Source organism: Falco biarmicus (assembly GCF_023638135.1).
Source record: "Falco biarmicus isolate bFalBia1 chromosome 13 unlocalized genomic scaffold, bFalBia1.pri SUPER_13_unloc_2, whole genome shotgun sequence".
Taxonomy (NCBI): domain Eukaryota; kingdom Metazoa; phylum Chordata; class Aves; order Falconiformes; family Falconidae; genus Falco; species Falco biarmicus.
In genome coordinates this window covers 140,765-164,996 of record NW_026611657.1, presented here as the reverse complement: position 1 = coordinate 164,996, position 24,232 = coordinate 140,765, and the positions used below count along the sequence as shown (strand labels likewise).

Below are 24,232 nucleotides of genomic sequence, written 5' to 3'. Positions count from 1 at the left end.
GATCTGGGGTAGGGGGATGCAAATCCCGGCTGCGCCCTGGCACCGCCCCGGGGTTGGGAGCGGGGCCCGGGGAGCCCGAGGCAGCCCCCAACCCGCCCCCTGGCCCGGGCGGGGCTGCCAGCGGCCGGCCCCCCCGCGGGGAGCTGCCACTTTCCCTGTCCCCTCCCCTTAGGCAGCTGCCACCTTTCTGGTCCCCTGCAGGGAGCTGCCACCTTCCCCATCTCCCCACCCCCGCAGGGACCTGCCACTGGCCCTGTTCCCCTCCCCATAGGGAGCTGCCACTTTCCCTGTCCCCCGTCCCCCCCCCCCGCAGGGACTTGCCATTTTCCCTGTCCCTCTCCCCGCAAGGAGATGCCACTTTTATGCCCTCCCCCCACTGCAGCGACTTGCCAATGTCCCTGCCCCCCTCTCTGCAGGGAGCTGCCACCTTTATGTTTTTCCTCCCCCCCCCGCAGGGAGCTGCCACTGACCCTGTTCCCCCCCCCGCCTCCAGGGAGCTGCCACCTTTCCTGCCCTCCCCCCCCCCCCCCCCCCCCCGGGAGCTGCCACTGTCTCTGTCCCCCTCCTCACAGGGAGCTGCCCCCATCCATCCATCCCACCAAAGAGAGATGCCACCTTTATGTCCCTGTCACACCCCCCCCGGGAGCTGCCACCTTCATCTATGTCCCCCCCCCTCTCCAGAGAGCTGCCACCATCTTCTCTGAGGGCACTGCCACCATTTCCCCCCTTCGCAAGGAGCTGTCACCATCTCCCCTCCTGCAGGGAAATGCCACATCCTTCCCACCTCCCGCTGTCCCCAGGCTCCCCCAAATCCCACTGGCAGGTCACCGCTGTCCCGGTGGCATGTCATCTGCCACCGGGGTGGGTCTCCCCCTCTGAAAGCCCCCGCCAGCCCCGTGCAGAGCCCTGTTCTCCCCCATTCTCTGTCTGAAGCTCTTCTGGAACAGCTTAAACCTTTGCTACCTCCTGCCATGGATCTGTCAGCTGCATCATCCCCGCTGAGACTCTGACTCTTTCTTTATCTTGGCAGTCCTGGCTCCAGAAGAGGAAGAGCTGGTGGCCATGGAGGTGGGTTCACCCCCTCTCCCGAAAAAAAGTGCTCCCGCTGGGCAGATGGATCAACCCCCCACCAGGATAGGGACCAAACTGTCTCCTGAGCCACCCGGGAGCAAACCAGAGCCTCAGGACTCCAAAAGTGAGTATTTTGCCTGGCTTCTTGGTGTCTGCAACAGCCCAGCACTAAGTTTTTGCTGTGAGGAGAGAGCGGGCAGCCTGGCAGGTGTTTATTTAACCTGATCCAGGAGGATTTTCAGGTTGTTTTGCTTAATTAATCCTTTAATTAAGATGGTGGCCACGTAGTACTCCGGTACCACTGGTTTACGTCGCTTTTCTTTCCCCAGTGCCAGCAGCTTTCCAAAGCTTGCTGGGACCAATGTGCACTCCCTGTTCTCCTTAAACCACCTCAATCAGTCCTTCCTCTCCTAGTTAACGACATTTCCCGAAAACAATCGCTTTGAGATCCCTCTCCCTCCCTAGCTTGGCCTTGGAGCCTGCCTGTGGCTCACCAATTGCAGGCAAGGCTTCCCAAAACACTCTGGAAAACATTCTCAAGCAGGAAAACTGGTCTCCTTCCACCCCAGCGCAGTGATCCTTGTCCTCCCCCAGCTCTGTTCGCTCTTCCCTGCTTTATTCCTGCCTGCGCCGGGGCACACGGAGCATCTTATTGTTCAAAATTAGGGTTGGGGTGGGAAAAATCCCTTGGGGGGCGGGGGGGGGGGGGGGAGAAACAGCGTTGCTGGGTGCTGCTCCTTGTGCCTCCTGCCGCAGCCGTGCCCTGATTTTTGTTTTTCTTTTTCCTCTCTTTTTTTTTTTCTTTTTCTTCTTTTTCTTTTTAGCCCAGAACCTTACGACGTGCGAAGTGTGCGGTGCCTGCTTCGAAACCCGCAAAGGTTTATCCAGCCACGCCCGTTCTCACCTACGGCAACTTGGCGTAGCTGAATCGGAGAGCAGTGGGGCTCCCATCGATTTGCTTTACGAACTGATGAAGCAAAAAGGCAAACCCGACGGCAGCCCCATGTCTCCCACCCTTGGCAAAAAATCCGGTTCCCCCAAAGACGCCGCCACCGGTTCCCCTCGACCCACGCTCCTGGCGCTCGGCAAGGCCAGCGATCGCCCGCTGGATGGTCCCGTAAATAAAGCCATCAAATCCCCTCCCGGCTTCTCGAAAAACCTCTCGCAACCGGGATCCCCCATCCTGAAGAAGGTGCCACCTGCTCTTTCGGGGTCCCCGTCTCCGAAAAACCCCGAGGAGAAGAGCTCCAAGCTCTCACTGAGCCCTCTGCAGAGCTCTCCGAAAGCCCAGTGGCCGCAGGCAGATGAGGAAGGACCACTCAATTTAAGTGAGTTTTTCTTTTTTATTCCTAATGTTTCCCGTTTAGAGAAGAAATTCCCATCTTCTCCCATCCTGTGCTGCTAAGCTGGGTGTCCCTTGGTGTTGGGAGGGCAGGAGCCGGTGTTTGGCAATGGCCAGGCCGGAGAGATAATGTGCCACTTGGTTGTGACTAGTGGAGGTGACAGTCTTCCCTGCCTGGGAAAATGGGCATTTCCATCGGGATTTCAGGAAAACTGCTGGCTCTCTGCCCTCTGAGCTTTTCACATCTCTCTGGCTTGCTTCTCTCACCTCCCTCAGCTCCTCTGGGCTGTGGTTTGGCCAGTGCGGAGCACCTTCCTGCGCCGTGGCTTGATCCGGCACAGCCAGCTCCCTTCTCCCAACAGAGCCTGGTGGCTTTGGCCAGCATCAGCCCGTTCCCTGTTGCCATTCCCACCGCTAGATGTGCTCTTAGGACCGCAGCCCTGGTCCTGCCGTGTCCCTCTTTGTCCCCAAGCTCCCTATGGGTGACGTTCCGACACCTTTGGATCGAAATGGTTTTCCTGGCAGCAGACCTGCCTTCTCCCAGCGTGCCGCATCTTGCCGGGAACGTCTTCATCAACACTTCCAAGGGCTCTTTGCCTCGTTAGTTCTTCATCCTCATTCCTGGGCTTGCCCAGCAAAGCCGTGCCACCACTGGCAGCGCCCGCAGGCACTTGGCCATCCCCGGTGGGAACTGCGGTGCGTTTGGGGGTCGTTCCATGGGATAAAGCAGAAGACGGCATCCCAGCACGTGCTGTATCCGCTCCTCCCCTTGTTGCAGGAGTGGCTTGAAGACCTGATATCCCTCCAGATCCCCACGCCTGGGGATTTCCTAATCCTGTCAGGTTTCTCTGAGCCGCGTGGTTATAAAATTGCTCCGTCCCATCTCCCAGCTCACTTTTCATCAGCTGAAAAGCTCCGGGATGGCAGAGCAGGATGCTGGCGGGTGCTGGGACAGGCGCCTGTGGGTTTGCTGGAGTGGAGATGCTCTCTGGGTGCTGCTTCTCTGCCGGTGGCAGAAAACGCCGATTTTGGCCCCGGCTCATCCTTGGAGCAGCAACAGAAAAGCGCTTCCCGCCTGTCCCGTAGCCAGCATGGGAATTCCTCTTGGTGAGGCTGCTAATGAAGCCGTAGGAGCAGGCAGGCCCTGGGCTGGCAGAGTCCCTGGCATGCTGCGGGCTGCGGCAGCCAACAGATCCGAATCTGCGGCGCAAGGGATCGGTTGATCACCCTCATTTCCCTTCTGCTGGCTAAAAACCTAAAGCCCCGGCCGTGCCAGCTCTCAGGCAGGGCTGGCCGCGATGCCTCTGCTCCCTCTCCGTAGGTTCCTTCCCGGCATCACTTCAGCGGTGCCCAAAATCCCAACTCAGGTTAGAAATGAACGGCCCCGACCTCCCCGGTGAGCGCTTCCCACCGGCAGGGACGGCTGGACAGCTGCCTGCACCCATCTCCCCTCCGCCTGAAATGATCCCAAGCCGCTGTGGGGTTTGATCCCAGTTCCCAGGCAGGGATCTGCCTCTGGATTCCCCATCCTGCTGCAGCGCGGGTGGTTTCTCCTTCCCCTCCGCAGCGGGAAGGCAGCAGGGACCGGGGAAGTTGCGTTTCTCGCCCGCTATATCGTGGGGCTCAGGCTGCAGCTTGTTTGCCGTTGTAAAAGCTTTTCCTGTTTCATCTTCCTCCTCCTCTTCATCATCCTGCCGGGAATCGCTGCTTCCCAGAGGCAGGAATTGCCCTGGCGTGAGGGCCAAGCGTGCAGGGCCGGGATGAGCCGGGGTTAGCCAGGATGTGCTCGGTTTAGGCACGCAGTGTTTGTCCCGGTGCCACTGGCTCCGCGGTGTCCGGGAAGATGCCGCAGCGCAAGCAGGACTTGCAGCTTCCAGGGTCCACAAGCATCCCCGTTATCCCAGTGCTCCGGACCACAGCTTTGCTGTTGGTTGCACTGGGAAGCCCTCCCGCTCCCCGCAGCCCCCAGCTGTTGCGTTTTCCTGGGGAATCCTGATGGATTTGAGCCTGCTTCCAGTTTTAGGCTGGGATTGACTTTGGCACCGTGGGCTGCGCTCCGCCGTCAAACAACGCCGATCTTTCTTCTCTTTCTCCCTCTCTCTCCCTGCAGCCTCTGGGTCGGAGCCGGTGCGAGATATCCGCTGCGAGTTTTGCGGCGAATACTTCGAGAACCGCAAAGGTTTGTCGAGCCACGCTCGATCCCACCTCCGGCAGATGGGGGTGACCGAGTGGTATGTCAACGGTTCACCCATCGACACCCTGCGGGAGATCCTCAAACGGCGAAGCCAACCGCGGAGCAGCGCCTCAAATCCCGCCGGTCCCGGGCAAAAAGCCATGGCCAAGACCCTCCTGGGCAGTATGGGATCCTTGGAACCACGCGGTCCCGGAGAGCTTCACATCCCCACCCTCCCCAAGAAGGTCCAGCAAGCCGGCAGCCCCCTGGGGCAATCTCCTACCTCGTCCCCACCTCCCACCGCCCGGAAGATGTTTCCAGGCCTTTCTCCTCCCTCCTTGCAGAAGAAACTCAAACAAGATCAGCTGAGGGTGGAAATCAAGAGGGAGATGATGTCGGGAGGACTCCACGGAGAACCTCACCCGTCCGACCGAGCCTGGTCCCCGCGGGAGGAGATGTCTCCCTTGAACCTCTGTAAGTCCGTGGCCGTCGCCTTCCCCGCTCCCTCCGCGGGGCCGAGATCCCTCGGGAACAGGGATCCCCTCTGGCTTTGGGAAGGGCTGAGGGCTCCTCCCGGTGCTTGGGGGGAGCCCACATCACCTTCCGCGGTAGGGGAACCCCAGCTGTGGCTGGCAGGGAGCAGCACGGAGGGATTTAATCCTGATCCTTCTCTCTCCCTCCTCCCCTGTCTCTTCCCCCACAGCTTCCCGAGCTGACCCAGTGCGAGATATCCGCTGCGAATTTTGCGGCGAATATTTCGAGAACCGCAAAGGTTTGTCGAGCCACGCTCGATCCCACCTCCGGCAGATGGGGGTGACCGAGTGGTCGGTCAACGGCTCACCCATCGACACCCTGCGGGAGATCCTCAAGAAGAAATCCAAACCTTGCGTCATCAAGAAGGAACCTCACACCTCCAGCATCGAACTCCCCAAATCTCTCGGGGAAGAAGGGACGGACCCCAAGGCCTCGGGAAAAATCCTGCAGGGAATGGCCCTGGCATCCCTGGGAGGGCGGCCAGGGAAGCCCAGCCCGGGCAGCTCCACCTTGAACCGGGAGATTTCCCTGTCGCCGCTCACCGGTAAATCCCAGGGCGCTTTCCTGACACCGCTGGCGGCCAAACGGCCGCTGCAGGACGAGCGCCTGGGCCCCCCTGCCGACGGGAAGCACAAGGCGTACATCCCGGCGGAGCTGCCCTTCAAATCCAAGGCCGTGCACGACAAACCGGCGCACACGTGTGAGTGGGGGGAGAACGGGGCCGGGGGGAAGCCCCCCAGCCCTGGGGGGGGAAGGGGGGGGGTGGATTTGTGGGTGCAGAGGAGGGAGGAAGGAGCAGGGATTTGGGATCGTGTGGTTTGTAGCTCGGGATACAGAGGAGGGAGATGGGAGCAGGGATTTGGGATCGTGTGGGTGTTGGCTTTGGGGATGCAGAGCAGGGATTTGGGGTCCTGTGGGTTTTGGCTTGGGGATAAAGAGGAGGGAGACGGGAGCAGGGATTTGGGATCGTGTGGTTTGTAGCTCGGGATACAGAGGAGGGAGACGGGAGCAGGGATTTGGGATCGTGTGGGTGTTGGCTTTGGGGATGCAGAGCAGGGATTTGGGGTCCTGTGGGTTTTGGCTTGGGGATAAAGAGGAGGGAGACGGGAGCAGGGATTTGGGATCGTGTGGTTTGTAGCTCGGGATACAGAGGAGGGAGATGGGAGCAGGGATTTGGGATCGTGTGGGTGTTGGCTTTGGGGATGCAGAGCAGGGATTTGGGGTCCTGTGGGTTTTGGCTTGGGGATAAAGAGGAGGGAGACGGGAGCAGGGATTTGGGATCGTGTGGTTTTTGGCTCCTGGGAATACAGAGGAGGAGATGGGAGCAGGGATTTGGGGTCCTGTGGGTTTTGGCTCAGGCTACCAGAGGAGGGAGGCAGGAGCAGGGATTTGGGATCGTGTGGGTTTTTGGCTTTGGGGATAAAGAGGGAGATGGGAGCAGGGAGACAGGAGCAGGGATTTGGGATTGTGGCTCGGGATACAGAGGAGGGAGACGGGAACAGGGATTTGTGGTCGGAGCTTCTTCCCCGACCCAAATCAGCTCCATGGTGCCGCCTCGCAGTTGGCGCCGGGGGGATCATATCCATCCCAGGACCCTGGGGGGGGGGGCGCAGCTCCCTGCCCCTTCCCTTGTCTTTCCCGCTGACCCCCCGGTGCCTTGCCCCCTCCCCTCCCCCCAGCCAGTGAAGCCTGCTGCGAGCTCTGCGGCCTCTACTTCGAGAACCGTAAGGCCTTGGCCAGCCACGCGCGCGCGCACCTGCGGCAGTTCGGCGTCACTGAGTGGTGCGTCAACGGGTCCCCCATCGAGACCCTCAGTGAGTGGATCCGGCACCGACCCCAAAAAGCCGGTGCTTACCGGAGCTACATCCAAGGCGGGCGCCCCTTCACTAAGAAATTCCGGAATTCTTCCCACGCCCGGGATCACGACGGTGGCGGCGCACGACGGATGCCGCTCAGCCTTCAAGGTAGTGGCGTGACCTTTCTGAATAAAGGATTGACGGGAGAGCTGGCTCACGGCGACGCCGGAAAAATCCTGGATGGGGGAAGTGGCGGTGAGCGGCCCATGATCACCTCCCCCCTCTCGTTGGTGAAGGTGGAGGAACATCAACGCTCCAACATCAGCAGTGAGTCGGGGCTGGGGGGGGGGCTCCAGCACTGGCAAAACACCGGGAAAATCCCGGCCCATTCCCGGGGCTTCCTTAGCAGAGACCCCCCCTCTCCTCCTCTTCCTCCCAGGGAGCCGGTTCCCCGGGATGAGGGGGGGCTGCTCCCTGCGCCACGCCGCCTTGGGTGCCCCCCACCCGGATCTAACCCCCCACCCCATTCCTCCTTCTCCCAGAGTTTGAGCGGAGGCAGGCGAGACCCCTGGATGCCGCGCTCCACCGGGAAGAGGAAGGGGCTGAATTCCAGCAGAAGATGGAGGAGACGCGGCAGCCGCCGCCGCGGATGAGGCCGGTGCCATCCCTGGTCCCCCGCCCCCCACAGACCTCCCTGGTGAAGTTTGTGGGGAACATCTACACCCTCAAGTGCAGGTGGGTCCCCTGGGGAAGCGGAGGGGGGGTTATCCCCCTATCCCACGGGATCCCCAGCGTGGATCCCTCGTTTCAGGGGTCCCCTAAAACCGCACGTCGTGTCCCCCCCGCCCCGAGCCGACGCTGTCTTCCCCCATAGGTTCTGCGAGGTGGAATTCCAAGGGCCCCTCTCCATCCAGGAGGAATGGGTACGGCATCTCCAGCGACACATCCTGGAAATGAATTTCTCCAAAGCGGATCCTTTACGGGGCGAAGCTCCCCCAGCCCCAGACCCCCCCACCCTCGCCGAGGCTCAGTAACGGGAGCCCCCACCCTCACGGTGACCGAGCCGGCACAGGGAAGCGACACCATCCCCCCCCCCTCCCCACATCCACGATTCCTTTTTTTTGTTGTTACTTTTTTTTTTTCGGGAAAGGGGGGGATCGAGCGCTGCCTTTGCCTCTCCGGAGCTTCCCACTTTGTCCGGGGGAATGAGCTGGCGGGGGGGCACAATCCCAGCTACAAGCACTACATGGATCAAGACAACCCTCGGCGATCGACCCTCGGTGATCCCACGGGAGACACCGGGATCCGGCACCGGATCGGGGAGGGAACAACTCAGTGTCGGTCTCGGGACAGGACGGGGAATTATTCCCCTTCCTCGCTTCCCAAAATCCGTGTGGGTTTTGGTTTTTTGGTTGGGTTTTTTTTTTTTAGGTTTTTGTTTGTTTGTTTGTTTGTTTTGATGATTTTTTTTTTTTTTTTTTTTTTTTTTTTAAACCCAAAGAACAAACGCTGTCACCTTTACCGACGGCGATTCGGGATGGAGCCGGGCCGGAGGGGAATTTCAGGGAGCAGCCACGTTCCCGGAAAACGCTGTGGATTTTGTATATGACCCTTAGAGTTAATGTATATTCGAATTTTTCTTTTTTTTTTTTTTTTTTTTTTTTGTTCTCTCCATAGGCGATGATAAAATTTAGCCTCGCGTAGATGTCGGAATCCCTCAGTTCCGGGGTTGCATGTTGCCCAAAATCCCCTTTTCCTACACCAAAAAAAAACCTGCCGCTGCTTCCCTCCCGCTTTTCCCACCATCCGGTGGGATTCACACCCCATCCCCCCCCCGCCTCCCCCCCGGCTGCATCCCGATCCACCGGAGAGGAGCAGAGCGGGTGGGAGCTCCAGTGGGAACAGGGAATTCCCAGTTTTCCAGCCGGGATGGGCCGCCGCGGCGCTGGGAGGATTCGGCTCAGCCCCCACCCCTCCCCCCACCCCCCTCTCACTTTCAGCGTTGCTTTATTATTTCTTTATTTTTCCCGGTTTTTCCTCGTCTAGCTCCATAGACCTCCTGACTTTTTTAAACTCTAGATTTGTGTAGAAATAAGGAATATTAAGGAATATTCATTTTTATTTGGAAATCCCAAAACTTCCGAATTTCGGAAGGAATTTTAACGGATAAATTTTTTTTCTTTTTTTTTTTTTTTTTTTTTTTTTTTATTTCCAATTTTTTGGGACATATTCTGGTGATTCTTGTACCCGGGAATATGGGACGATGGATTAAATTCTTCTGGAAATGAAGCCGGGAGGAGAGCAGAGTCTCTGGATACCCAGAATGTTGGGATGGGGTGGGGGGTGGGGGAGGTGGTTTTGGGGGGAATGGGGGTGATTTTAGGTCTCAGGGGGGAGGAGGGCAGGGGTTGGGATGTGGGGACGCGGGTCAGGATGGGGACATGGAGCTGGGATTTGCCTTGACCCCAAGGAAAGGGGGGCACCGGGGCCAGGATGTGACCTTGACCCCTGGGAGAAGGGGATGCCGAGGTCAACTGAGGTCATCACCTCTGGCCACTGGGATCGAGGCAGGGCCGGTCCCAGCGATTGGGGACACCGGGGTCAGGATGTGACCTTGACCCCTGGGAAAAGGGCCGCCGGGGTCAGGCTGGGGTCACGCCGAGGCCACCGCCCCGTGACGGCCACCCCCACGGCAGATACGGATGTGCCCCCGCCCCTCCCCCCGCCGAGCTCCCCCTTTACCCTGCGCCGCCGCCAGGGGGCGCCCCCACCACGAGGCCCCCACGAGGGTGGGTCGCGCGGGGCGCTGGCAGGGCGGGGCCTTCACGGAGGCAGCCAATAGCAGCAGTTGCTGGGGCGAGGAGGGGCGGGGCTAATATCCGCGCTATTGGCGGAAGTAGGGCCGCCCCGGTCTCTAGCTGACCAATGAGAGAGCGCAGCGGGAGCGGCCGTGCCTCCTCGCGGGGTGACCGCCGCCCTGACCAATCAGCGCCTGGCCCCGCGGGTTCCGTTGAGGGAGACGCCCGCCGCGCCGCGATTGACACTCGCACCCGCCAATCACCGTGGGGGCCGCCCAGCGGAGGGGGAGGGAGGCGCCGAGCGACACCCACCGACCGCCAATAGGAGCCGCGGATCACACGGGGAGGCCGGACCAATGGCGGCGGGGCGCTGTGGGGCCGCCGGCCAATGAGCGCGGGGAAGGCGGTGCGCCGCGGCCAATGGGGCGGGGAGGCGGGGTCCGCGCGCCGCCGTTGCCGTGTCGCGCAGAGGGAGGCGGCGGCGGGCGGCGGCGCCGCCATCATGAGCTACTCAGGTGAGGGGCGGCGGCGCAAGATGGCGGCGGGGGCGGCCCCGCGGGGGGAGCCGGGCCGGGGCCGGGGGCTGCCAAGGGCCCCGCCGGCCCGGGGCTGGGGGGCGGGGGGAGGCCGCGGCCGGGTCGGCCCCTGGGGGCGGGTGCCGCCGGTGCCGCCGCCGGGCCTGGCTCCGTCCTGGTGTCAGCGTCCCCCAGGGCGTGGGGCGGCTCCGGCCCAGCCCTCGGAGCTGCCCCGCGGCTGCTGCCACCCCGGGACCCCGGCCCGCTGCCACCCGGTGGGGCGTTGGAGGCTGCCGGCCCCGGGGGTCTACCGTCCCCGGGGGGGTGGGGAGCGGGACGGACTCTTTTGCTGACAGAAAAATGATTTATTTTTAATTAATTTTTTAATCAAGCTTCATTGGCTTCTCTCTGACAGCCGCCCGGCCGCGGCTGCTGACAGGGTTTGCTCGTCCGTGCTCGGGTTGGGGCAGCAGCGGCGTTTTTACCTTTTTTTTTTTTTCTTTTAATCTTGATTTTATTCTTTCACCCGCTCCTGGGGTGGCCTCTCCGCTCACCTGTGGAGTGCGGCGGCTGTCGGGGCAGATTTCCCACTGTTCGGTGTCTCCTGGAAGGGGCTTAGGCTCCAACAGTGATGCTGGGCAATGGAGAGAAAAAGAAGTTTAATAAATTAACCTTTCCTACGAGAAAAAGAGTTTCTAATTAAGGGGGAAATCACAGCGAGAAGCTGTGAGGTAACATCGTTTGCCCGTAGCATCCATAGGGATCGATACCTGGATCGATACGAAGGGAAGCCGTACGTATACATACCCTGATTAATGAGGCTGTAATTAATTGGAGAATTAGCGCTGGGGTAACAGTTCCTGGAGCGGACTGTCGGCGTCCCACCCACGGCTCCTTGGGATCGTCCCATCCCTTCCCATCCCGCTATCTCCCAACTTCTTGCCGGTTTCCCACAAGGGCAAAGTGCAACGACGTCGCCGAGATACATTTTGCCCCAAAGGGCGTCTGTATGTCAGTCCCGGGATGCTGCGGGTTGGCGGATGGTGGGATTAAAACTTCCCCATCGCGTCCCAGTCCCGCCATTTTAGGCGTTAATTGGGGCGGGGGTTATTCCATGCAAGACCCCTCTTGCTTTCCCGAACGCTTCACCTCTGCTCCCAAAATCCTCAGTCGTGGAAATCGCTCCTGGGAGCTCAGCTTGAAATTAAAACCTGTGGTTTTTTGCCTAAACCAAGCAAAGAATGTAGCCCTTGCGGGGACGTGACGACGTTAAGGTGTGATTTCCTTGCTATTTGGCGCAAGACCCGCGGCTTATCGGGGGCGTCGTTCCATTTTGGCGCTGGGGAACAAGGATCTTTAGCTGCGAACGCCATGATAACGATAGGCTCATCCCTTAATTGCTTTCTGCTCTTTTTCTAGGTTATGGAGACTGGAACTCTGGGACGAACAGAGGCAAGTACAGTAAAAACTGGAGTCATGGTTTAGTACCTTCCACTTCAGATGTGTTTCCTGAGCCAGAGGGGAACACGCTGCCGTCAGTGACAAACAGCCACTGTCCCTGCTGCAGCGCAGACCCTGTGTAGCCTCTTACTGTTCCACCCGCGCGACCATTTTCTTTTTTATTTGAAAAATTTGCCTAGAAGCCAACAGAGAACGTTGCTGCTGTCACTGGTTGCGCAGGAAAACTGTTTGAGGCGGAATCCTTGTTCTTTGGGGTTGTCCCACCCCCCAGAAAAGCCCCCACTTTGCTGCCGCCTGGCAAACCCGCGCAGGTGATGATATAAATTGAGGCTTGCGGAGAAGGAAGAAACAGAAATTCCCTCTCTGCATGTGCCAGCAGCCAAATAAAACGCCTGGGGGAAGAAAAACCTAAATTTAAAGCTGCAGCAGGTTTTTAATTGGCTTCTGTGTTGTTCCTGCTGTGGTTTTTTTTTTTTTTCTGTTTATAACAGTTGGGGCCTCCTTAGCCAGAGGAGAAGCCTCTCTGTTGCTTTTTGATATAAAAATTTGTGGGGAAACACGAGGCCGAAAGCATTTGTGCTGTCGGTACTCAGCTGTACCGCCTCCAAAGAGCACAGGTACACGCTGTAGCATCGTCCCTTTGGATTTAAGTGCTTATAAAGCAGCTTATATAGGTCCTGGTGGAGGTATGTCCTAGCTGTGTTCAGCTGGCCGCCAACAGTTTGTAGCAAACTTAAAACCAGCTGAAAATGGGGGTTCCAGATCTCTGTTAAGCCAAAACAGGTTTTTCTGGAGGCTCTGCCTTGGGCCGTGTTCGTTCCTCCCCGGACAGAGGAAGCTATAAACTATGGCTGTCTTTTTATGGGAATTTTACAAGCAAATCGTTCCCTTAAACCTGTGCGAGCTCAACAGTTCAAAGTTTATAAGCGACTTAGACAGAAATTTGAGTTTTGTTTTATTTTAACTCCTTGTGGCGAATGCTTGGGCCAGCTGAATTCGGATTAAAATATTAGCAAAACCGGATAATTGGAAATAAATCCAGCTCTCTTATTTTTGTTGTTCCAGGTTACGAGGGATACAGTTACGGCTATGGATATGGCCAGGATAACTCGGGCAATTATGGATACGGCATGGCCGCTTCGAACTCCTGGGAAATGGCCAATTCGGACGTTGACATGAACCCCGACGGTTCGGGCGGTGGCAACGCCGACGCTGTCATCACGAAAATGAACCAGCGCTTGGACATGGTGTCGCACATGGATACGGACACGATGCAAGGAGGCCACTACGGCTCTGGCGGAGACAGGTGAGCGCAGGGCATGAGGTGAGGAGGCGCAGGAATGATCTGTTGCTTGTGAAGCGTCGTTACTGCTCCGTTTGTTCCTCGCTGGTCTCGTTCTTGCCCTTTCCAGCACCGTGACTCAAGCGAGCATCTGGAGCTGGCTCAGCTGTCCTCCTCTCACCTGCAAATAGGAGCTTTACGCTAAATTTCCATCCGTGTCTTGCAAAACAAATCAAACAATTACAAGGAATACTCTCACGAGCTTACTTGTGTACTTCAGGAGTAGTGCTAAGGAAAACAAAGGACTGAGTTTAAATTACTAATTTTGATGAATCGGTTGGCTGCTGCAGTGAGGTTTTGGTAGCCAGTGTTGCAGTGGATGCTCAGTTCTATGACACCATCAGCACCTCACTGATCTTAATTAATGGTGAAGTACTAATAAACAGGGTGCTTTCCCCAAAGATTTCTGATTTATTAACATGCACTATGAGTTTTGAGCCAGGACTTGGTATTTCTGCACGGTGACTACTTAGTCGGGGTTTTTCATGCCTTAAAGAGGTAAAAGGATGTTGGACAAAGCAAAATTCAGGAGTTAATATTAATAAATATGATGTGGCTCTTTGCTGCTCCATTCCTGTATTTCCAAAACAGTAAAGCTCCTACGAAACAGTATGTCTGTGTCTCCTACAAAATAATATACCCATACTTTTATATCAGATTGATTTCTTTTGGTCACTTGCTTGCTTTAAGCACACTGGAATGGGGTTGCCGAGTTGGTTCCCCAGCTTCCTGTCCCTTCAGACATCGTTTTGAGCCTCTCCCCTTTGATTTCGTGTTTCCACTGCTTCAGCACCCCTGCACCATGGTTGGGAATGGGATAGACTTGATTAAAAGGTTAGAAAATTCCCGCTCCGTGCAAGAAACAATGAGAAATGCGGTAAAGAGGAAGATCAATCCCTGGCAGAACGCTGGCTCTGGGCTACAAGGAGCTGCTCACCCTCCAGCTGCTCCGGCTTTACATGTAACCGGACACCGGCAGCTCCTCCATCAGTGCCTGACCTGATTTTTGAAGGCCCAGCGTCTCTCCTTAGATCAGCGGGGTGACTTTCTTCTGACCTTGGAGCCATGATAACATCTTTTTTATTCCCTCCGCTGATTCCTGTCTCCCTGCTCACAAGGTCTCGCTGTCGAGCGCAGCGGCGAGGGGCCGTGCTTTGATGAGGTTCGTTAGTTCAGCGTCACGATCTTTTCTCAAGCACCGGGTTTCCTCCCCGCCTGCCTTGTCAGTCAAAGTGCTGCCAGCAAACGTGCAAAGCCTTAAACTCCAGCACAAAGCGTTTTAGTATTGCAGAATGTAAAGTTCAAAACCCTCCGCTACCTCATTTCCAGGAGGGAAAACTGCATTTAAAATGAGTAGGGTGTATGTTGGCTTTCCAGCTGGTAAAAGTAGTTGGTTAGTAGATCGCATACGGAGAGTGAGGAAAGATGAGTCTGGAATAGGTCTTTGGTTGTGCCAAGGTATTCCTTGAGTAGCGGAGGAGTAAATTTTACAGTTCCTGGAAGTATTTCTGGCCATGGTGCAACTTGCTGTGAGGACGAACAACTCTTGGTTTGCTTCAGCTGCTCCTAGAGCTCGTTTGGGAGCAAGGACAAAGCGATGACCCCTCAGCCGGTGAAGGAACCTTTGCTCAGTGTGGTTGGGTGTTTTTATATTCCTTTAAAAAACACTGGTAATTCTGGAAGAAATGGATGATTCGTGGGGCTCCCTGGAGTCGGGGTTTTCTCGTGTCCACAGGTCTCTGGTTCCTCCACCACTGGAACTTGAAACTTTGGAAGTTCTGTCACCTGCTGGTCCCTGTCCTGTCCCACTATGCAGTGAAATGTGTCCTGTGTTGAGGGACGCATCTGCTGGTGGAAAAATAAACCCAGAAATCTCTGCCAGCGGGTTTTATTTCCTTAATCTTTGCTGCTCTGCCTCAGTGGTGTCTCACTGATGTGTCTCTTGCAGGTACGACTCGTACGAATCGTATGACTCGAGGTCTTCAATGAACGACCGCGACATGTACCGCTCCGGCTACGATTACAACGAGTCGGAACACGACAACGATAACGCCTATGAAGGTCACTACGACAGCTTCTATGGGAACCGCCGGGATCAATACCAGAACCGATCGCGGGATAACTTTGGTCAGCGGGGTCAGAACTGGGGGAGAGACGGACGCAATAACAGGCCCATGGCGTCTTCCTACCCCGGGCGCATGGGCGGACAGTGGAACGAGCCTCCACAGTCGATGGGATCGCGAGGTCTCGGTCCCCACGGCTCCTCCAGGCTTCCTTCCCTCTTCTCCCACAATATTATCCCAGAACTAAGCATGTTCCAGGGAATGCGAGGCTTCTCGGGAAATATGCGTTATGGAGGAGGAATGATGAAACAACGAATGAGGAGAAACTGGAAAATGTGGGACTCAGATTTTAAAGTAAGTACTTGCGTGATCTCCTCCCGCCTGCTCGGCTCAAATAAGAGACTTCTTTCCCAACAAACCCACACGTCCTGCAGCAAAGGGCGCCAAAATACACTCTGAGAAGCAAAAATATATAACTCTGCATGTTTTTGGTTTGGTAGCCTCTTTCCTCCTAAGCAGACCGAGAAGGGCGCACTCAATTGCGAAGAGGTGTTGATAGGTGGGGTGCTTTAATCCAAAAATCTTTTGTTTTCTGAAATAGGAGAATATTGCAGCCCTTCACAGCTTAATCTCTTACATGGTAGAGGTGTGGTGGATTATGTCCTTCCTGATCAACTCTGTTTGTCAGAGGCTCGATACAGGAAGCTTAACTTGCTAAAAATGAGTAAAATAGGGCATCGCTGGCTGCGGAGGGCAGCTGCGGGTGTTGCAGGGATCAACCTTTCCCTTCTCTCGCAGCCTCAGAAAAAGAAAATCAAAAAAGATCCCACCGCCAAGAAGCGGAAGCAAACAAACAGCTCCGATGAACCTGACAGCAAGGCGGCAAAGACAGATGGCTCCGATAACTCCGACTCTGACAATGGTAAGAGCCGAGCAGCTTGGAAGTGATATAAAGTTGCTGCTGTCTTTGTTTTTGGTGGAGCTGTCGTGCTGTGCCGTGTTTAATAGGGTGGCAAGATCGTTGGTGACATTCGTTATTTTTCTTTATGCCGACTGTGGTGTTTCTTTCAGAGGAGGGAACGGAAGGAGAATCAGGAGAAAAAGAGGAGAAAGAAGGCTCCAGAGGCGTAAGTAACTCTTGAAAACTACTTTATCGTGACTAAAAGCAGTAGCTCTGGTTGGAGGTGCTGGAGCTGGTGAGGGCAGATAGTAATCCTGAAGCAAGGCAGGTGGCAGAGGCTTGGAAAGCTTGGGGGCAGTGGATGGAAGCAAAATGTTCCATTGAGGGAAGTGTGGGTATTGTTGGGGCTTCCAGCAACACCCATTGGCCACAGTGTCACTGCGAGATGCTCGACGGTGTCAAAATGCAGCAAAAGATGCAAGTGCAAAGGGCTTTAAGTAAAGAAAAACCCCAAATCCATTACCTGCGATACGGAGGAGCCCAAAGTGTGGCATTATGTTGCCTTGCTCTAGACGGGGACTGAAGGCACCTCCCCACCGGCGCCCTTCGGCTCGGTGGGGGCAGAGCTCGTGGGTGCGAGACCTGCAGGTGTCGCAGAGGCATCTCCTGCAGAGCGAGCGGGTGCGGTGCCGGGTTTCCTGGGGCTCAGGGAGCGTGGAGCAGCCGGATCTGACGGAGCTGTTGCTCTTCCACGTGGTGCTGGGGGGGCCTGGGAGAGTTTGGGAGGCAGCAAAGCCGGTGCAGATGTCAAACCAGCGCCCAGATGTTCGCTTTCTCTAGGTGGTTTTAACTTCCCAACGTTGCATTTTTAGGAAGGGGAAGATGAAGAAGGAAAAGATTCAGAGAAAGGTGAGTTGGCGCTCATGACGGCTCGCTCGCGCTGCGAAGCTCCACGTGGAGCATACCCCCCGCCCCCAGCATGGCCAGAAGAGATATTTCCAATTAAATCCGACGAGTTTCTTCAGGCTCTTTCGGTTGTTGGACTCCATCTGCCTTGTGGCTTTGCTGTTCCTTCTGGTTCGTTGTGTCTTGACCTGAGCTAAACCTCTGCACCTTGGGGAGGGGTGATTTGGCTTCGGCGCAAGTCCCCTGGGGATGCTGGTGCTGTGATAGATGCCAGAGGTGGGGTCCTACAAGCGAGAGCAGCCGAGGCTCTTGCGTGTGCGGCTCCGGTGGGATTGCATCGCTGGCGGAGAGGAGCGGGAGGGCCTTTCCCAGGGCACCGATTCGCTTGCTGCTCAGGATAAGACCTGTCGGATCTCTGCTGACAGGGGGGACAGGGGACTAGCTCAGCGGTAACGTCTGCATTTAGTCGGATGGATCCTATCCTTTGTGTCTGCTCAGGGGTAGGGAAATGCGGTAAAATCCCTGCTAGGGAGCTGGATCCCTTGGTCCCAGGATTCAGGGAACCAGATTTAATTTCCCACTGTCCCGTAGACTTGACTTTGGGGAAGTTGTTCAGGCTGTGAAGCGGGATGGAGCTTCCCGGCTTGGAGAGACGGGACTGGTTAGGGAAGCACCGTGATACCTGAAGGGCGATGCCTGGGTGGTCCGGGCTGCCCGTCCCACTGCTGGGCAGTGTAAATTTGATCCTGGGATGCACCCTCAGGTATGCCAGGGTGGGCAGACAGAGAAGCAGCTTCTCTGTCCCAAAAACAAATGGTGTAAACTTTTTCTGGCAAGTTTTATCGCATTGCCAGTTCATTTGAAGCTGAATAAATCAGTTTGGGTGATAACTTTTTTTTACAAATCTTAACTAGTTACAGGTAGTGGCAACCAGTAATTAAAATAAAAAGCTGGGAAACCACGTTAGAGTCTTTCTGCCGTGGTTTTCCCCTCTGCCCCCCACCCAAGCTTGTCCCAGCGCGGCTTTTTTGCGAACCCGGGGTGGATGACGCTGTTGTGTAAAGCAAAAGTTTCTCTGTAGTGTCTTGACTCTGCGGCGTCTCTAGGCTGTGCAGGTCGGTTGGGCTGACAACTCAACTCGTCCAGGGCAATTCTCTTGAATCGGGTGGTGTCCTCGAGTAGTGCCCTGAAATCCAACCTGCTTTAAACACTTAGGTGCTTTAACAATTCAAGAAGAGATCAGTCAAATCAAACGCAAATTGCAGGCGGGCAAGAAAACTCAAGAGAGGCAAAAGAAGAGGCATCGGGATCGCATGGTAGAAAGGTAACGTCTCCTATTTCTTTTTTTTTATTTATTTTTTAGTGATGTTGCTTTCTTCTCTGGGACTGTAGTACTTGCATCCTCTTTTTCCCAGTTGTCCCAGTGTTTTGTCTCCCTCGGAGAAGCTGTGTTGCTCTCCTGCTGGTTATCTCACTGCCCGTGCTTAAAAGAAAAATAGGAATGGGAAAACCTCTGGGAAACATCCCTTTAAGCATTTACAGGTTGGAGACTTCCAGAAGTTTATCTGCCGCCCCTTAAACAGAGCAAGGGGGTAGATCCAGTGAGGAGGCGGTACCCAGCGGAGCAGGAACAGATTGGTTTGAGTATAATTTCCCTTCGCCTGACTCTCTCAACAGGATCCAGTTTGTCTGTTCGTTATGCAAATATCGGACCTTCTATGATGATGAGATGAACAGTCACCTGGAGAGTAAATTCCATAAAGAACACTTCAAGTTTGTCGGAACCAAGCTGCCTCAACAAACAGCTGATTTCCTGCAGGTGAGTCTCTGGTTCCATTTCTGCCCTCTGGCTTTAAGAGTTTGGGGTTGTACGGGGTGGATTTTAGTTTTATTTAGGTTTTATGTTGTTGTTGGGTTTTTTTGAGATGCTGTAAAGCTCCTGGACTGCCTCTCTAAGTAACTGTCTTGGAAACTGTTAGAAAAGGTAGAGCAGGGTTGAATTAAAGCATCAGAGCTCTGCCTTGACTACCCTTTGCTTTTGAACGGGTTGTTCAACCTCTCATCTCACTGGTTGCACTGGTAGGAATTGAAGCACTTGCCCACTGCAGATTTTGATGGCCAGAGTACGTGACTTGCCCTGAAAGGCAGCACTACCCGCAGAGCAGTGCGTGGTGGGACTTGTAGGACTCTTCGGATGAGCATGCTAAGAGATGCACCTAAAAGTTGGAGGGTAAAAAAAAAATTAATGTGAAATACTCTGCCCTACAGGAATATGTTGCTAATAAAACTAGGAAAACTGAAGAGCGTCGTAAAGCGATCGAAGACATTAACGCAGTTATTCAGCAGATTTATAGGGACCAAGATCTTACACAAGGTAAGAGTTACTCCCTGTGTGCGTGCAAGAGTTCCTTCGTAGTGTGTCAGCTGCCTTGTCAAATCTACGAATAGTAAAAAGTAGTAAAAATAATAAAAAGGTGGGTGGGGGGTGGAACGTGCTGGTGTTGCTGCAAGCGTACACCTGTGTGTTCAGGTGCACCGTCAGCCACTCGAGGTTATTACCCTGCTTTGTGGACGGTATGCAAACGATTAGCTGGCTGAAGAGGGTTTTTATTTTATTTTTTTTTTTCCAAACATGTAGTGCTGATGCAGCCACAGCTCGCGGCGCTCGTGGTTGCGGTGTGTGGCCAGGCTTGTATCTGGGCTGCTGGTGTTCTGTGAGCGTGGCTGTCTATAACGCACGCTCCGCTTGGGTCCTCACCTGCTGCCTGGGAAGGCTGTTTTGATGCCAGTGGAAGGGTCAGAAGAGAGTTTGGGGGGGTCGAGGAAAGAAGAGGCACCTGGGGGGGTCAAGAAAAGAGTTTGTAAAGCAGGCTGGGGTAAAATCTGAAACATTAGCACAAATCCCTGGATTATTTTCCAGTTAATACCGTTTTTTATCTTCTTTTTCAGATGTTGGCATGGAGCATTTTATTAAAAAGGTGGAGGCAGCTCACTGTGCTGCCTGTGACCTCTTCATCCCAATGCAGTACGGCATCATCCAGAAACACTTGAAGTCACTCGACCACAACCACAACCGCAGGGTGAGTGGGCAGCCTTGGGGGGCTTCGGCGGCGATAACAGGAGCGCGGATTTGGATGGTTTTAGTTCAGGTGGAGAGAAATTTTCTTCGTTGTCTTCGGTACGTCTCTCCACAGAGTCTGTGGTTCATTTTGATGTCCTTGTGTCACCAGAAACTTTGCCTTTTGCAAAAGCCTGGCCAACAAGGTGTTAGCGGAATTAAAGCACCTTCAGCAAAGCCTCTTGCCAATCCCCAAATGAAATCTCCCATCTCCTGCCCCATTCCTTGTGAAATAAACAGCTTTGTGACTTCCCCGCTTCCACATACGTACAGGGTGATTTTGTTACAAGCTTTAGTAGGCCCACAAGCAGCGATCCGAGGTGATGGCTGTCAGACGGCTGCTCTTGCTTGGTATAAACCAGACCCATCAGCACGCGACCGTAAATCTTGACGTGTCACTGTGGCGATGGTGAGTAGGCTGCGGTACCATCTGCAGCGCTCAGCTGTCCTGTGCTCCCTGCGCCTCGGCAGGATCAAAATGCACTGTCGTCCAATTTTACTCCCTGGAGACTGAAATACAGAACAATTCCACTGGTGGAAGTGGGTGAAACGACCCACGCAGCTTTTATTTGGCTGCCTGATGCTTTTCTGAAGCACAGAATTTGGGGCACATGCAGAAAATAGCCGATTTTTTAAAATACCTAAGTATGCTCTGTAGCCTGTCATCCGCTGCTGAGCTGTGACTAATTAGTGGCCTTGTAAGTTAATTCAGAATAAAATCTACGGGCATTTTGTTGTCCTCTTGTACAGGCTATGATGGAGCAGTCCAAGAAATCATCACTAGTAGTTGCGAGGAGTATTCTCAACAACAAACTAATCAGCAAGAAGCTGGAGCGGTACCTGAAGGTAGGTGTTTGTGGAGCAGCTTGGTAGGGGGTCGAGCCAGTAGCAATATCTCGGTCCTGTAGGAATTTCACGGTAGCTGCCGCTGTCCACTGAGGGCACTTCCTAGCTGATCCTGGAGGGGATCTGGGGGAGATTTTGAATAATATATCGGATTTCTACACTGCAGATGACTTCATCTGTCATCTCCTGCCCCGTATCACACTGAACCCTGAGCAAACAGGGTGAGCAAAGCCTCCAGCTTAAACTTTGCCCGCAGACCTGAGCATTGCGCTGTAGCCGCTGATATTAGCATTCATTTGAATTCTTGAGGCAGCATCTGCTCTCAGGAGCTGCTCACTTGACTGCTTCTGGTGCAACCATAACGCTGAACATCTTGGGAGGGTTTCCTGGTGTGAATTCCTCGAAGCAGCTAGAGATAAACTCACAGCAGACCAACGTTTGTCTTCTCTTTTCAGGGTGAGAATCCTTTCGTGGATGACCCAGAAGAAAAAGAGGAGCATGAGGAAGGAGAAGGGGGAGCCAGTGGAAATGTAGAGGAAGGAACAGCAGAAGGAGCAGATGAAAACAAGGATGAGGAGGAAAATCCGGAGGAGGAAAATCCGGAGGAGGAAAATCCGGAGGAGGAAAATCCGGAGGAGGAAAATCCGGAGGAGGAAAATCCGGAGGAGGAAAATCCGGAGGAGGAAAATAAGGATCTTGAAGAGAACCCAGAAGCAGAAGGAGCTGAAAATGAGGGGGAGCAAGAAGAAACAGAGACAGAAATTGAGGTGCAGCCACAAGCACAGACAGAGGCAGAGCTGGACGCGGAAAATGCAGAGGAGCAGACTTCTCCACCTGGAGAGGAATCTCTCCCCGAGGAAGAAGAGCAACAGCCAGTAGAAGTTGTGGAAGTAGAAGATGAGGAGGAAGAAAGTGAGGAAGTTGCTGCAGCACAAGAGGATGAGGATGCAGAGTAAACTCTGGAGGGGGAAGCTGATGTGTAAAAGACCTGTTGTATTTTGTTGGGTTTTGGGGTTTGGGGTTTTTTTTTTAAAAAAAAAAAATCCATAACTGTATCTGTGAATTTCATAGCACATGTTTTGAGTTCTCATTCTACTAAACTCACTTAGGCAGTGGAAGCCTTTACCTGTAAAGTAATTTTTTGAAAAATAGAGGAAATTTTTTTTTTACCAAATCTTCATTTTTTTAGTAGCTAGATTTTGTGCGGTCTCTGTTTTTTAGATGGCTTTGTACTAGGAGAATTTCCTTTTGAGCATGTGTGCGAACCAGTACTACTTCACGATCTGGCAAACAAAACCTCTTCCCCTGGAATTGAAACTTTTTTCTATATTTAACAAAAGATGTGGTTTGTCCCCTTAGCCTGTCTATCTGGAAACATCAGAAATTTGGTTTCGAGGGTTTTCATTTCCGCAGCATACGCCGTTAAGGTTCTGCATAACTTCCATGTGACTGTAATATTCCCCCCCCCCCCCCCCCCCGATGTTTTAATTTTTCCTTTTAACGCGGAGCGAAACTTAAGTGGTGTCAACATCGTATTGTTTGTAAAACGCTTTTATTTTAAAGGTGAATGTTTTGGTGGGTGGAGATAAAAGGACTATCCTGAGATTACCTGTGCTTCTGCCTTAATTTCTGGTACCCTGGTAAAGCTTGGGAGAGGTTGGAGGCTTAGAACTGGTCTACAAACCCCGTGTCTCCGTCTTCTGATGCATTATTTGGGTTTGGCTCGGCTTTCTTCTCTTCATTCAGCACTGCAGATGGAGCCGACTTCCTCGCCTGTGTTAGCAGTAAAGCTGTCATCGGTTAATCATCACCTGGAGTACAGATTCTCCTTCCTGAAATGAGGGAGAAATAAGGAAATTAGTTTCCATGACACCACAGAAGCTGTTCCTGCTACAGAGCGAGGCAGCTGGGAGCTTTCCTGCAGGATGGGTTGATGGATAAGGACATGAATCGCCAGTGTGACACCACGTCCACTCTTAACAAACCTCCAGCTTGGTGTAAACTGTTTGTACGAGAGAAGTTTCCCCCAGCAACGGGCAGAAAGGGAGATTGAAACATTGACGTGAAGTCAAAGTGCTGAGGCTGCTCCTGACTTCAAAGCCTTTTGTCCAGCTCCAGTCCCTGGCGGCAGCGACTGCCGGGTGCTTCAGCGGTGCCCGTGGAGTCCTCCAAGGTAAAGGGACTGCGGGGGATGCGATGAGCTGCGCTCCGTGCCGGCAAGATTTATTATCCATGAAACCAGCCAGCTCAAGTCACGAACAGTTTCTCCTGGCATTGCCCGCTCACCTCCCTGAGCGGTGAACCCCTCTCCTGCAGACGGACATCTCAAATTAGTCCTGAAAGATTCTTTGCCAAACATAACGAATAGCCTGAGTCACTAAATACCTCGTTGGGACTGTAATGATGTGACTCGTTCCTTGTGCAGGTGCAGCTTGATCCTGAGGTCAACCCTGTGAGCTGCTGGGTGGCCAGGAGTCGGCTTCCGGCTTTTCTGTGGGTTTCATCGGACTTTTGGGGTGGTTTGGCATGTTAATCCCGATGCCCAGCTCTCAATTTGATACATACTTAAGCTCAGAGCGACATAATTGGCACTGAGTGCCATTAGTGCGCCGTGGCAACGAACCGGCTGCCTTGCGGGGGTGCTGATGGCGCTTTAGGGCGATGGGGGGATGATTCTGAAGGCTGTAAAAGACAAGAGGAGGGTGCAGGGTTAGAAAGTCGCCTCTGAAGCGTAATCTTCACACATTTTTGCTTTGGAGGCAGACAGGCGTGCAGCTAGCCACCATCGTCTGTTCAAGTTTAGCTTGTGCCAAGAAAAAGTCTCGATTCTGTTGCCTCCTTTTACAGCTGCTGGTTTTTCCTTCTTGCTCAGCAGTTTTGCGGTGATTTCCAGGTTTCCTCCTGCTTTTCTCTGTAGAAACTCGCAGACCCAGATAGAATTAGCTGGTCCAATCCTGATGAAAAACAACTGGGCTTGGCTTTGGTGGAGCGTTAAGACGTCCTCTGCTTCTGTCTTGCCGCATTAGAGGAGGATGTTTTAATCGGGGTGGATTTTCGGAAAGTGTTACAGGGCAATACCTTTGGTTTAAGGTTTACTTCAGCAAATGGAGATTCGGTAATTGGGGTAGGCTGCCTGTAACCTTAAATATCGGGTCCTGAAAGCGGTGAGGTCTCCATGAGCCAGCCATTCTTTTTAAAAACAGCCGAACCCCACCTTTATTTGTAATAGAGCTACACCTTCCTTCTACCTTTCTGCTTTACTTCCGTACTTCCCCATTTCTGCTGTCCTTATTTCTTTTAACACACCGTTAAACCAGCTCGAGAAACGCATTTTGAGAAGAAGGGCCGCTGAGGGGTGCTGGTTGC

The 24,232-nt window shown here is 54.2% G+C and overlaps 2 protein-coding genes across 7 annotated transcripts in view; both read left to right on the top strand.

Moving 5' to 3' along the window:
- Positions 1-9,205, top strand: part of WIZ (WIZ zinc finger) — a 61,651-nt gene extending 52,446 nt beyond the window's left edge. For 5 of the 6 annotated variants that reach the window (XM_056325908.1, XM_056325907.1, XM_056325910.1 and 2 more), the window contains 7 exons: positions 1,031-1,195; positions 1,896-2,399; positions 4,524-5,060; positions 5,290-5,820; positions 6,800-7,243; positions 7,459-7,651; positions 7,791-9,205. In XM_056325908.1, coding sequence (XP_056181883.1) covers positions 1,031-1,195; positions 1,896-2,399; positions 4,524-5,060; positions 5,290-5,820; positions 6,800-7,243; positions 7,459-7,651; positions 7,791-7,950 — 2,534 coding nt within the window. In that variant the 3' untranslated portion in view covers positions 7,951-9,205. The remainder of the gene's footprint in view (positions 1-1,030; positions 1,196-1,895; positions 2,400-4,523; positions 5,061-5,289; positions 5,821-6,799; positions 7,244-7,458; positions 7,652-7,790) is intronic. The other variant, XM_056325909.1, reaches the window with a different exon arrangement.
- An 882-nt stretch (positions 9,206-10,087) lies between these two features.
- Positions 10,088-22,474, top strand: AKAP8L (A-kinase anchoring protein 8 like). Its single transcript, XM_056325918.1, has 13 exons — positions 10,088-10,229; positions 11,649-11,681; positions 12,756-12,996; positions 14,981-15,449; positions 15,894-16,017; positions 16,167-16,222; positions 16,869-16,905; positions 18,118-18,226; positions 18,580-18,721; positions 19,171-19,276; positions 19,852-19,982; positions 20,771-20,866; positions 21,322-22,474. The coding sequence occupies exons 1-13, from the start codon at positions 10,103-10,105 to the stop codon at positions 21,820-21,822; spliced, it is 2,172 nt and encodes a 723-aa protein (XP_056181893.1). The 5' UTR covers positions 10,088-10,102; the 3' UTR covers positions 21,823-22,474.
- The last annotated feature ends 1,758 nt before the right edge of the window (positions 22,475-24,232 follow it).